Source organism: Pongo pygmaeus, chromosome 3, assembly GCF_028885625.2.
Source record: "Pongo pygmaeus isolate AG05252 chromosome 3, NHGRI_mPonPyg2-v2.0_pri, whole genome shotgun sequence".
In the NCBI taxonomy this organism is placed as follows: domain Eukaryota; kingdom Metazoa; phylum Chordata; class Mammalia; order Primates; family Hominidae; genus Pongo; species Pongo pygmaeus.
The window spans coordinates 178,589,892-178,604,382 of NC_072376.2; the positions used below are offsets into that span (position 1 = coordinate 178,589,892).

Consider the following 14,491-nt stretch of genomic DNA (forward strand, 5'->3'; position numbering starts at 1 on the left):
TGGGGAAGGGAGCAGGACCAAAATGCCTCCTTAGTGCAACTTTTTCAAAAAACCTGTGAAGCCGGCTTCTAGTATTCCCCTGGCTACTTGCTCTCTCTCTCTAATGGGCTGCTGCAGTTTCTCCTGTGCCACAATCAAATGAATACATCGCATAAATGAAGGTATAAACTGCATGAGTTTACAGAAAGGAAGGTTATTATTACCTTTGAAATCAGAAGCCAAGAAAACATCTCTTCTCCCACCTCCTCATCTCTTCTCTTACTTTCTGGGCAAGTCCCTAGGGGTAATTTTATTAGAGACTCTCCCTCAAAGTAAAAACTGAGGGGGGTATAAATAGCTCTGATCCTGCTCCCACCTGATCCTTAGATTAAGATTAGCATAAACTCAGGCTGAGAGGTCACTACAAGGTCATAGTTTTCTGGGATGAATAGTTACTTAAATCAGACACTCAGGAATCTCATGCAAAGAATGCTTAGTTAACATATTTCCAGGAGAAAAATAATTCCGATTTGCCTTCTTATACCAAGAACCAGCAGTCTTAGTGATTTTGTAAATGGGAGAATCCTTTCCACTGCAGAAATTGGGCCCGTGGGATGGATGAAGCAGAAATGAGCAGAACAACAGGATTAATTGAGATCACTTTGCTGCTACGTTCTGCAATTTCATTACTACTCCTAAAACGCAATGGAGAGTCTCACAAACAGGCAACAGTGACTTTTGTCAGTATTCTGAGCCCTTCAGCAAAATATATCCTCTTTGGGCTGATTTATACCATGAGGATAATAAAAATATATGCCTTACACATTTTAGTGGGCTGTTGTGAAGAGAAAATTAGATTATGTATGGCAAGGAACTTCACAATGACAAGATAATGTGATGTAATAATAATATTAAAGATAATTATAGGAAACACATAGCACTTACTATTTGCCAGGCACTGTTCTAAGCATTTACATTCATTATATTATTTAGTTCTTATAATAACCTTCCGTATGGGCTAGAATCTATTGTTATCTCTAATTTTTAGATGGAAAAACAGAGCCACAGAGAACTGAAGTAACTTGCCCAAGCCTAGACAGTAAAAATTGGTGCTAGGATTTGAACCCATGCAGTCTGGCCCCTCTTAATCACTGTGATTTAGGAATAAAAACAAAAAAACAAAAACACAGACTTTTAAGTAAACCAGAAGACTAGCATTGGAATCCTGGCTTCACAGACCGTATAACTATGGAGACAGTCTTAAGCAGTCTGAACTTTTTTTATCTGCAAAATGAAGTTGGATAATAATACTTATTTTTAGACGTTTGGTCAGGATTAAATAAGAAAACATGCAAAGCATAGTGTTTAATAGGAGGCACATAGTGTGTTATTATTATTAGTTATTGTGGGTGAGATTGTTTATTAGTCTTGTCAGACTGCCATAGCAAAATATCCACAGACTGGCTGGCTTAAACAACAGAAATTTATTTTCTCACAGGCCTGGAGGCTAGAAGTTCAAGATCAAGGTGGCAGCGGGGTGGTTTCTGGTGAGGCCTTTCTTCCTGGCTGCTGCCTTCTCACTGTGCTCTCACATGGTCTTTCCTCTGGTGTCTCTTCCTCTTTTTATAAAGACAACAGTCCTATTGGATTAGAGCTCCACCTTTATAACTTAATTTAACCCTAATTACCTCCTTAATACAGTCACATTGGATGTTAGACCTTCAACATACTAATTTTGGGTGAATACAGTTCAGTCCATAACAGGTGGGTGGCTGGGAGGCGAGGAATAGAAGGATAGAGGGGGTATTTTAATGTCTAAGGTAGATTTTTTTTTAAGGCATCGCTGCTGGAGGAAAAAACCCATCAGATATTCATAGTACTTTTGTAGGTACACAATTTATTTGGCACTGTATGTCATAGAAAACATCTCCATACTATCTATTGTTAATCTTTTAGGTGAGCCTGAATTTAAATACATTGGGAATATGCATGGGAATGAGGCTGTTGGACGAGAACTGCTCATTTTCTTGGCCCAGTACCTGTGCAACGAATACCAGAAGGGGAACGAGACAATTGTCAACCTGATCCACAGTACCCGCATTCACATCATGCCTTCCCTGAACCCAGATGGCTTTGAGAAGGCAGCGTCTCAGGTGAGTGCCAGGCAGCTCAGATCAGGCGTGCTTTCTTCATTTTCTGTATGTTTGTACGTACATGTTTATCTAAAAATTATACCCTCGCACAAAGCTTACAGATGGTGCAGTGGAGGGCATAAGTGATGCATTCATTGTTCAACTCACTGGTAAGAAAATAGCTCAGAATGAAAGGGATGATGGGCGAGTTTTTCCAGTGAAGACTGCAAATCAGAAATGGTGTTAAGAAGTTAATGTTCTAATAGTGTTCTGGTTTATGTTTTTCAATAAATTATTCATCCACTTTTGTGACTAGGTAAGTTTTCTTTTAAAAATCTGCAAATATGAAAAATATCTACTGCCATTTGTTGAAGAGTAACGCCATGGGTGTATGTGGATGAGCCTGTGTCACAGCGCCCTCTACTGAATTTAAGGAAGAAATACTTTTGGCCTGAATAATGTTTTACTGATGTTTACTTGGTTTTTACATACGCTGAGTAAAGTTAAAAAACGAGCGAAAATCCTCCCTCTTAACTAAAAATAATTTAATATATCTTCGCTGTTAGATGAACTGGAAAATAATTCCTTTTTAAGAGAAGATATATGGTGTGTGTTCCTATTTTATTGGACAGGGGTGGGGGACATTATATTTGCTGTTTTCTACAGTTTAAAATAATTTTCTTAGTCTATGGGAACATGAGAACACATTCAAGTTAATATTTAGTATGTTTATCTACAGTTAAAAAATCCAATGACATAGTTTGACATTGTAAGAAACCCAGCGAATTTCTGTAAACACAAAATTGATACAATTTCTAAAGTTATGAGAGAAAAATTCTAGTAATATATAAAATTAAATTATTTAATATTTTAAGGTAATATTCAGAATTTTTAGACACATTGGCAACAGATTATCATTGCTATTTTCTGTCTTATAGATTTTTATCCCTCACAGTCTGAGGTATCTAAACTTCCATGACTTAAAAAATGTGGGAAATATATCTATATCATGTGATATAATTTAACAGTAAAACAAGAAAATTCACATTATAAAATGAAACAAATATATTGGAAATTTATTAATTTTCCAGATTGTACCATTAGTTAAATGAAGAGTTTAAACTGGAGAGAAATTCCTCAAATCATAAAGCCCTAGAACTTTTGTTCTAGGCTCATATTTTTTCACGAAGACTATAAGAGGGAGACATGTTATTAGTCTATAACGCATGTTAAATTCATTTTAAGCCTCTAATCTTTAGTTATTTATTCTACTAAATATTTAAAAATAGGTTGCTGTGATTTACAGAGACAATGAATATTTCACTTAAACCTAATTATAGAATGATGTGCTTTGAAATAGGTCATTTATAACTAGTGAATATATATTGCGAAATTTGATAAATATCTCTATTATTACTAACATTTAAAATATTATTCATCAAACATATTTTCAAAATACCTATAACAAGTACAGTAATGCATCTCTTAATAATGGGGAAGTGTTCTGAGAAATGCAATGTTGGATGATTTTGTCGTTTTGTGAACATTCTAGAGTGCACCTACATAAACCTGCATGGTGTAGCCTACTACACACCTAGACTATGTGATATAGCCCATGGTTCCTAGGCTACAAGTCTGTACAGCAGGTTACTGTACTGAATACTGTAGGCAACCGCAACACACTAGTAACTATTTGTGTATCTAAACATAGAAAAGGTACAGTGAAAATATGGCATAAAAGATACAAACAGTACCCTTCGACAGGGCTCTTACCGTGAATGAAGCCAGAAGTTGCTCTGGGTGAGTCAGTGAGTGAGTGGTGAGTGAATGTGAAGGCCTAGGACATTACTGTACATTAGTATAGAATTTACAAATACTGTACACTCAGGCTACACTAAATTTATAAAAAATATTTTTCTTCCTTCAATAATAAATTAGACTTACCTTACTGTAACTTTCTTTTTTTTTTTTTGAGATGGAGTCTCACTCTGTCACCAGGCTGGAGTGCAATGGCATGATCTCGGCTCACTGCACCCTCTGACTCCCTGGTTCAAGCTATTCTCCTGCCTCAGCCTCTCAAGTAGCTGGGATTACAGGCATGTGCCATCATGCCCAGCTAATTTTTTATATTTTTAGTAGAGATGGGGTTTTACCATGTTGGCCAGGATGGTCTTGATCTCCTGACCTCATGATCCACCTGCCTTGGCCTCTCAAAGTGCTGGGATTACAGGCGTGAGCCACTGCACTTGGCCACCTTACTGTAACTTTTTTACTTTATAAACTTTTAAACTTTAAAAACGTTTTGGACTCTTTGTAATAACACTTAGCTTGAAACACACAACACATTGTACAGCTGTCCAAAAATCTTTTCTGTCTTTGTATCCTTATTCTACAAGCTTTTTTCTATTTTTAAAGCTTTTAATGGTTTCTTAGTTTTTCAACTGTTTTGTTAAAAATCAGACACAGGCTGTGCGCAGCAGCTTATATCTATAATCCCAGTGCTTTGGGAGGCCCAGAGGAGAGGATTGCTTAAGGCCAGGAGTTTGAGACCAGCCTGAGCAACATAGCGAGACACTGTCTTTACCAAAAATAAAAAATAAAAAACTTAGCCTAGCATGGTTGTGCACACGTGTAGTCCCAGTGCTTTGGGAGGCCAAGGAGGGAGGATCACTTGAATCCAGGAGTTTGAGGTTACAGTTAGCTGTGATTATGCCACTGCACCCAAGCCTGGGCAACAGAGTGAGACCCTGTCTCTTAGAAAAAAGAAAAAGAAACTAAGACACAAACACACATATCAGCCTAGGCCTACACAGGGTCAGGATCATCAAAATGTCACTAGGCAATAGGAATTTTTCACCTCCATTATAATCTTATGGCATCACTGTTGTATAGTCTGTCAGTCGTGGTAAGAAATGTCATTATGTGGCCCATCACTGTACTTTAAATCTGATACCTTCATGTTTATATAAGTAAAGTAGTGAAAATGCTGATATGGGGGGGCATTGTTGAAGTAAATAATCTTAATAGTTATTTTAAAGACCATTGATAGAGACCTTAAATAGAAAGTGACATAATAATAAGCAACTGATGATTTTTCTCTTTGACTTTTTTTTTTTAGCCTGGTGAACTCAAGGATTGGTTTGTGGGTCGAAGCAATGCCCAGGGAATAGATCTGAACCGGAACTTTCCAGACCTGGATAGGATAGTGTACGTGAATGAGAAAGAAGGTGGTCCAAATAATCATCTGTTGAAAAATATGAAGAAAATTGTGGATCAAAACACAAAGGTAGTGACCACGGGATAGTCTTCTTGGGTTCGTCTCTAGCCTAAGGAAATATGTTCCAATATCTTCATCATCATGAAGGACAGAGGAGTAACATCACAGCTTGTATGGGGTGGTTAACTGTGGCTTTGAAAGTCAAGGCTGGAAGGGCTGGTGCCATGAAATTAGTCCTGACCCCTGGAATTGGGCCATAGGTGGAGAGGAGTTGGAGGTGCAGATATAGGGAGAAACTCAGTTGTAGGTTTCTTAGAAAATCATCAGGGCCTTCTCAGAGACCCTTTATTAGCTCATCTGATCAGCTCCTCCTGCCAAATTTACACTGTTGCTCTTTTTCTCTTTTCCAGAACTTTCTCCTCCCTTGCTTTACAAAACTCTACTTTCTCCTACCTACCTCTTCTACTATCTTTAAAATCACTGCTCAGTTTTTTTCCCTGTTTCTTCTACCTGGGCATAAATGCTGGCCATCTTTGGGGTCTCATCTGATACCTTTATTTGCTTCCCTGGGCTTCCCTCCTTACTTGTAGTTTCAGTGTTGTGTGTTACACAAGGTCTCCCAGATCCGTGCCTCTAACTCCAGACCTTCCACAGAGCTTTATGTCTCTGTTCTATTAGCTTACTTGGGTTCCTTTAACTGGTGGAACTTGATATCTCAAGCTCAGCTTGTCCAGAAACAAATATTTTCCCTTAGAACCACTATTCTTTCACTTATCCCAATCATCAAAGCTTTTGATTTTTCCATCTCTGTCACTGCTCACCAGTTACCACCTCTCAGTGATTTGATCTCTCTGACACCTCTTCCATTTCCCTTTCTCTGCAAACTCATTCCCTTGCCTCAGCTGAGAACCCCCCCGGTCTCCTGCTGTGACTGGTGCAGTGGCCTCCTACTTGTGTTTCATGTCCAGCCTCTCCCAACTCTATTCTATCTTCTCAAATTCTCAATCTTCCAGAGTGACCTTCACACACAAATTATTGCTCTTTTGCTTAAAAAACCTTACCACCTCTCCACTGCCCAGAAGATAAAGTGAAAACTCAATGTGATGGTTAAGTATGGAGACTCTAGAGGTAGCCACCTTGGTGTAAATCATGGCTTCATACTTGCTGTGTGAACTTTGTAAAGTTATTTGACCTCTCTGTGCTTGAGGTTCTTCATCTGTAATATGGAAGTGATAATATCTACTTCATAGGATAAGGATTGAATGAGTTAATACATATAAAGTACTTGAGGTCAGGACCTGGAACTTTTATTACCATTTCAGTGTAATTTTTTGGTACTTTCTGTTATGTAGCTCAGGGCTAGGTGGACACATTTACATATCCACTAAACATTTGGTGCATCTTTGAACCAATACTGTCATCAGTTACTTGGAGGAGAAATTGAGCCCATCTTGGAGGAAAGGTGAAGAACTGCCGTCATCAGCCCTCTATTCCTTCTCTATTGTTCTGGGTATTTCTGCTTTCATATGTCCACTACATCTAGTGTTTTTCCTAAGTGAGAGCTTGCAAAGTACAATTTCTCCATTTTATTCTAGTTGCTGGGTCATTCCAGCAGCTCTTGGCCCCTGGAAGCTGCCAGCTGGTTTATTCCTTAATCTGGCTTCGATACCCTGTAGACTCGATTCATACCAACTCCTTTGTGCTCCTAAACATACCATTTTCTAACAATTTTATGTCTTCAGATGAGTTGCTGCTCCAACTGTCTGGAATTCTCTTCTCTTTCCTTCCATGCCGCTCCCTCTGTGAAGTCATCCTCTACTCTTCAAGACAGATTCTTTTTTTATATGTTCTTCATCTATACTTCCAGTATAGGCTTATTGTTACATCCAGATTTATATATGTTATTTGTTTATACAGCTGTTTTCCCCTTTGATTCTAGAATTTGATCACTTGATTGTAAGAATTATGATTAATATTTGATTATGACAGACAGTAGGCTGAGGGCCTGTTATGAATAAACACAATCCAGCTCAGCAAACAAATCACAATATCTGAAAAAGAGGGCCACTGCAAGTAAGCAGCCAGGAATCCAGACAAGTGTTCATCATGGGGTTGGGATACTGGATGAAGGATCCAGGAGACAGGGAGCCTTAGATTATTGGTTTAAACTTTTAAAAACTCTCCTGCCTATATATGGGATTCATTGCAGAAACATGGGCTGAGCCTACAGGTGGGGGCTGGTCTTCTTAGTGGTGGCAAATCCATACAGGTCTTCAGCAACCTCAATTCTTGCCTCCTCAGAAGAATTCGACCAAGAGGCATAAGGCAGAGTGAGAGACTAAAGCAAGTTTTAGAGCAGGAGTGAAAGTTTATTAAAAAGTTTAGAGCATGAATGAAAGGAGGTGTACACTTGGAAGAGGGCCAAGCAGGCAACTTGAGAGATCAAGTGTACTGTTTGACCTTTGACTTGGGGTTTGATATATTGGCATGCGTCCAAGGGAGCAGGAAGTTGTGTGTCTTTTCCCCTGATTTTTCCCTTGGGGTGGGCTGTCCACATGCAGAGTGGCCTCCCAGCACTTGGTGGGCACTGTATTCACAGTGTGTTTATGGAAGTTGTATGCATGCTGTCTTGAGTTGTTCTTCCCTTACCAGTTGAGTGTTCCTACTAAGTCACATACCAGTTAATCCCTGCCATTTTGCCTCTTAGTATGCTTAAGCCCACTTGCCCAACTCCTGTCATCTTATCAGGAAGCTGATCACCAGTTTTAGGCTTTTCTGTCTGTTGAGGGACTGCCTTTCCCTGGCACTTGCTGCAACCAATTATTATGTTACAGAGGCAGTTTAACAACCGCCTGACCATCACCTGATGGTTGCCTGACATTCCTGGTGGTTGGAGGGCCCTCTCTTGTCCTGCTCATGTCTGACTACCTACCTACCATAACATTTCCCCCCTCAAGAGTCCAAGACCTCAATTCTTTGGGGAAAATGGATAAAGGTCAGTCTTCTGTAACTGCTTCCTGCTGATAGAGGGGTGGTGGTGGTTGTTTTCTGGGTCTTCACCTCTTGCTAGCTGTCAGGGTAGGATGGCTCCATGAGTTGGTGAAAACAGTATCCAGCCAGGCCCGAGGGAGAAAGGGGTGGAATTTTGCCTCTGTCATGTCTTGTTGATGGGAAGTCTAGGGGTCCTCTGTAGAAGGGTGACTCTTGAATACTGACATGATGGTATCTCTCACTGAGGATCATCTGGAGCTTGATGGCCTGAAGGCAAGAGGAGACAAATTAGTTTATTAGATTTAGAAGAATGTCAAAATGAAATAAGGGGGTGAGGAAAACTCTAAAAAATCCTGAGGCTGCCAACATGCCCAGGTAACTGGTGGCTATTGTCATGCCTGCTAAGACCTAAGACTTGCGTGGATGGGGTTACAAGCCAATTCCAGTGTGTTCCCAGAATTAGAATATTGATCCAGATTTTTACATTACCCATTCCTCTTGTTTCTTCTGAGCTGTGGCCAGAGATCACTGGTTGGTTCACAGGAATAAATAGGGTTAGTCTAAATTGCAGACAAAAACTCAAAAACAACTGATGAGAATAGAATATAATACTAAGTTATTAGATTATAGTCTGGTTATGTTCTTGAAACATAACTTTTCTCTCTCCAGTCCTCATTTTTATTAAAAACAAATCATGATAGGACTGATTTGTTTGCAAAATAAGCATTAGTCCTATCATACTTGGCCTGATTATTTGCAAAAAGCACAGCAAGAATAATTATTTGCCATATAGGCTCCTTTTCAAATTGGCTTTGATGAAACTTCATTTTGTAAGGTATCTCAGATAAGACATTTTAAATGCCTTGAGCCCAGCCATGGGTTTCTGCCATCAAATACCTGTATGAATTGGGTAAATTCCTCTCCTTTTGAGGTGCTAAGATAACCTGGGGCTCCTAGGCCTGTCAGAAAGTGACATTCTTTATTCCCCATGGATCAGGAACCCTGTACAGGGACTGTGTAGACAAGGTATGAGGCCAGTTTTCCCAAGGGATTTTTATTGGCTCTATAAGTCAAATTTGGTTCCTTAAAGGAGAGCATGCCATTCCAGTCAAACCCTTGGTAAAATAACCAGTTTCTCCAATTGTGCCCTGTTGCAAAAGAAAACAGATTACTATTGCACTTATGCAAATAACTGTATTGCCATAAGTTAAGAATACTCACAAATAGTTTCCAAATTCTGGAGAAATCAGGTAGAGAGAAATATGCTCCAAATTTTGTTTACAGGAGTACTTATTTTTAAAAGCTGTAAATAGCTCAAAAGAAAGTTTTCTTGACTTTGAAAAACAAAGGATCAGCAATGTTTTAAGCAAAAAGTCATAAAAGGATTATTTTAGTTTTCTTTTAGTTCAGTCCATGCAGTTAACTCCTGTTCTGCCTGATGTTCATGAACATTTCAGCTCTCCATGAGAGTCCTGAAAGCTCTTTCTCTATTCTAATGTTACAATCTTTAAAGTTATCAGCAACCTGCATTCAAGAGTGCCTGTTAGAGTCCTACAGCTGATTATAAAGGCCACCTTTTAAAGAGGATTAAAACAAGACAACAATTGTGAATGAGAAAAAGTCTTAGGGCAGCCACAGTCAAAGACACAGTTGCCAAGAAAATTTGTTATTTCTGTGACACACAATTATGTAGCATAACAATTATAATTATTACTGGCAATGTATACTAAGTTATATCAGAATTATAGGAGCTTTGTATAATTTTGGAACACATACAAATAACACATTTATGAAGAGTAGATCAATGCTTTACTAAAACTCTGTTGTGCTTTTCAATTTGTGGAAAAACTGAACAATAGCTCTTTAACTTTAGCCAATATGATTATGCACAGAATTTTTTTTACCAGATTAATCTTTCACAAACCTTCCACAACTTGCTCAAACCTTCAGCTTTATCCTATCTAACTTAAAAAAATCCTTTAACTCTCTAAACTAGGTAAAAAAAATCCACATTTTTATGCCTTTTTATATAATCTAAAAACCACATTCTACTTTCCTTACATGCCTTGCATGTAAAAGTTTTCCAGTAGTCTCAAGAACATGTTACACTGTAAACTCTTAGCAACTTTTACTTTTGTTGAAAAACCTGCTAAGTAAGTGATTCTGACTATGTACTAGGTTTGCAGCTTAGGACACTAGACAGAAATGCAGAAAAGGTTTGACTCTTTCTAGCATCTAGGGGGCATGGGTAACTCTGTATGTCCCCGGCTCTTACGTAGCTTTAAAGGCAGCAAGTTGTACAGTTAGGAGTCAGAGTAGCAGTTTATGAAGTATTTAGTAAGCCTAATAACTTTTAAAACTGTATAACTTTTTAAAAATAAATTCTCTTTCATAAATCTTTTCACAACTTACACAGACCATCTATGACATACTTGGACTTTCTGATTTGTCCTAAACATTCCTCTTTTTAAACAACCAGTCATTTACTTTAGGACAAGAATTTACCATACAAGATCCTTTCTCATATAAAACTTCTGTTCTTTATAAAACTTCTGTTCTTTATAATCTTCCTTACCAAAAATACCTCTTTCCCTTTATAGCCTTTGAATTAGATTAAAGTCATTTTCCTTCTGTTAGGAAGTTAGGGTTTGTACTGCATGTTGCTGTGTGAGGATTGTGAAGGGGGAGCAGAGAAGAATGAGGTTATCTGCATACTGTAGAAGTTATCCCCCGTCAAGAGATTGCTCAGTTAGATTTTTGCTGGGGCTTGTCTGAATAAATGTGGGCTATTTTTATATCCTTGAGGTAGGACTGACTAGGTTGAAGTTATTAGTTAAAGATTTAGGTAACTTTCCAGAAGAAATAGAGCTATTAGAGGGAAAGATGAATTTAGAGGTTGGGTAAATATTAATCAGGCACTCATCTTGGAAAGCATATTTTTGCCCAAAAGAGTGTGAATCTTTTCTTTTGGAAGGAGGAGGTGCCATTTGCCCCATTACATGGCAGAATTTGGAGGAGAGTTGTTCAGAGAAGGAGATTAGCACAGAGTAGGCAGCTCTTAAATCCCAAAGGGAAATTTATAATTTTACTCCTCCAGGAGTTTCTCTTGGCTTTGTCTTGTCGATAACTTGGAAGCCAGCCAGAGCAGAGAGCCCCTTCAGCTCAAGGCCATTAGGCATTGGGACTCTGACACAGAGCCCTTCGGCCCTCAGGGCATCCAATTTCCAGTAGCTAAGCTTGTGGCAGAGGGGGCAAGCTGTGCTAGGCTTCCTCTCATTTGTCCCATTGGGGCAGTTTGCCTTCCAGTGGCCTTGCCACTGGACAATGGTGTGGCCATTGCCACACCAATGGCAGTTACCTGAAGGAGTGTTTTTAGGGAAACCTGGATGGGGGCTGGAGAGCTTATAAAGCAGCCAATAGTTGAGCATGCCTCTTGCTTCTGCATTTTTCCTTCTCCTTATCTCTATCCTCCTTATTATGCTCTCAGTTATAAAAGACTGAGGAGGCTGATTTGAGGGTTTCCTGCATAAGGGCACTGGGTTCCAAGGCTGACTTTTGTATTTTCTCCCAGTTCATTTTTAGGCCAAATGGTATTACAAAGAAAAGCTAGTTTTGTTTTGTTTTAAGGTTTGGGGGAGTCAAACGTTTCTGTTTTTGGGGATGCATCTGAGGGGCATATCCTCTGGTATAGAGACATGGTTACCCATCTGTAAAGAGGGAACAGAGGAGAAAAAAAAGGAAAAAGGAAAACAAAGGCATCCCCTCTTACTTTCCTGTTATCCTAAATAAGCATCTCCCATTCATCCTTAGGGTACTGGAATGAACCAGTCTTACCGTGTACCCATTACCTTGGTTCCATCTCATCACAATTACCCACTTGAGAACAGAAGAGATACTGGAGTAAACTGTGGGACCCTTGTTCATCCTTGGGACTCTGGAATAACCGTTCTTACTGTGTACCCCTAACCTTTCCTTCATCTGTTTTAATGGTAATCTGTTAACCTAGAAAACCTAGAACCAACCTTCATGTCTGTCCTATGGGTCTTTTGTGACTGCAACCTTGGGCTGGCCTATGTCCTTGTCTCCATGACTTTATGGTGACTCTCACTCAGAGCATTGTAGCAATAAAATGATTGTCTCTTTTTTCAGATTTCCTTCCCATGTTCTTTAAGTAGATGAGAAGCCTGTTTTTCAGCTAACTGCCAAAAGATGGCTGGATTTCCCTCCCTTCGAATATAACCTTGAAGGTCTTGGTGCATGTTAAGAAGGGCATGGAAGTGATTAGAGAGATGGAGGCTATGGGAGGAAGTGAGATAAAGACTCATGGAAAGCTTTTATATGCGAGTGAAACAGCAACATTTATTTGCCCTCTTAACATAAAGTAGTAACCTCTGGAGGACTTGAGGCTTGAGGTAAGAACTCACAAGTGGCAAAGGAAGAATTTTACCTCCTTTCAAAGGAGTGTTAACTCAAAAAAAGCAAGTAAGTGAGATCCTTAAAGGGCCACAGTGAGGCCCTATGCAGGCAGACAAAGTACTTCAAAAGTCACTGGAAAATGGCCCTGGAGGGTAACAGGGACAAAAAGTATATGATAACTCATAATGGCTGTGATTCCAATTTGTGTTTATCCTGGCAATGTGCCACCAGACGGGATGAGTTGGAGGTCATCTGAGCTAGTAGGGTAAAAACAAGTATAAATCTCAGGGGATATCTGCAAGGGAGCCTATGTCTTTGCTGCTGCACAAATGCAGCAAGAGCCATGGGCACACAAATAACAAGGAGTGTGTGTTTAAGAAGTTACATGGCATGTGACATGAAAGCAAACAAGAGGCAGGCTTGCCCCTGAGGTGGATGGTCTAGCTGTTCACAAGGCCGTTTGAGAATACAAAGGAGAATAGGAGGTGAATAGGTGGAGTAAAAAGGAGAACAGGCAGTGGTTTTTGGGAAATAGCTGACTTTAGTTGAAAAAGCAGAAGAAACCCCAGACATTGCAGTGTTAGGCTTTAGTTCTACCACTCTTGTAAGCTTCCTGTCCAGGAGGGCCATTAGTGTCTGAGTTCTACTCAGTGTGAACTCCAAGTTCCTTCCACCCCTCCGAGCCACCTATTAGGGTGAACTGAAAGATCAGCTAGGGGGAGCAGAGCCATTGTGGCTGAGAAGAATTGTTCTAGTGGTTGGTCAGTAAGCAGGAGAGCAAAAAGAGAGAAGGAAACTGCATACAGGGGTTGAATACCTCCAGCCAAAGAAGATGAGGCATAGGGGTCCTTTACCACTGGGAAACATATCCAAATCATGTGGCACCAAGCTATGTTACCAGTGATGAATCCATATGGGTTTGTAGCAATCTCAATTCTTGCTTCCTCAGAAGAAAGAATTAAACTGAGAAACATAAGGCAGAGCGAGAGACTGAGGCAGGTTTTAGAGCAGCAGTGAAAGTGTATTAAAAAGCTTTAGAGCAGGAATAAAAGGAAGTAGAGTACACTTGGAAGTAGGCCAAGCGGGCAACTTGAGAGATCAAGTGCCCTGTTTGACCTTTTGACTTGGGGCTTTATAGGTTGGTATGCTTATGCTTCTGGGGGGTTGTGTCCCTTTTCCCCTGATTCTTCCCTTGGAGTGGGCTGTCTGCATGTGCAGTGGCCTGGCAACACTTGGGAGGGGCGCTTGCACAGTGTGTTTACTGAAGTTGCGCGCATTCTCACTTGAGGCGTTCGTCCCTTACCAGTCCAGTCTTCCTAGAGGAAGGTCATATACCAGTTAAACTCTGCCATTTTGCCTCTTGGTGTGCATGTATGAACCCATTTGCCCAGCTCCTGAGATCTTATTGGGAAGCTGCTGATCACCAGTTTCAGGTTTTTTAATCTATTGGGAGACTGCCTTTCGCTGGCGCCTGCTGCAACCAATTATTATTTTAGAGAGGCAGTTTAACAACCTCCTGCCCATTACCTAATGTTTGCCTGACATTGCTGGTGTTGGGGGAGGGCCCTCTCCTGCCCTGCTCATGTCTGACTAGCTACCTACTGCAACAGTCTAAGACAAAGGCTACCAAAGGCTGAGGACACTGGCAGAACCTGATAAGTGAGTGACTTAAGCTTTCCTCCTTCTGAGTCATGGATACACGTCACTGTCTCAGCCTGAAAATTATCTTTCATGGGAGAGGGGGAGCCAGAAAGGC

General features: G+C 40.0%; 1 protein-coding gene across 1 annotated transcript in view; it reads left to right on the forward strand.

The window, feature by feature from the left end:
* The window catches only part of CPE (carboxypeptidase E), a 122,264-nt gene that overhangs the window by 85,998 nt on the left and 21,775 nt on the right, over window positions 1-14,491 (forward strand). The window contains exons 2-3 of the mRNA XM_054485452.2: window positions 1,936-2,132; window positions 5,230-5,397. Coding sequence (XP_054341427.1) covers window positions 1,936-2,132; window positions 5,230-5,397 — 365 coding nt within the window. The remainder of the gene's footprint in view (window positions 1-1,935; window positions 2,133-5,229; window positions 5,398-14,491) is intronic.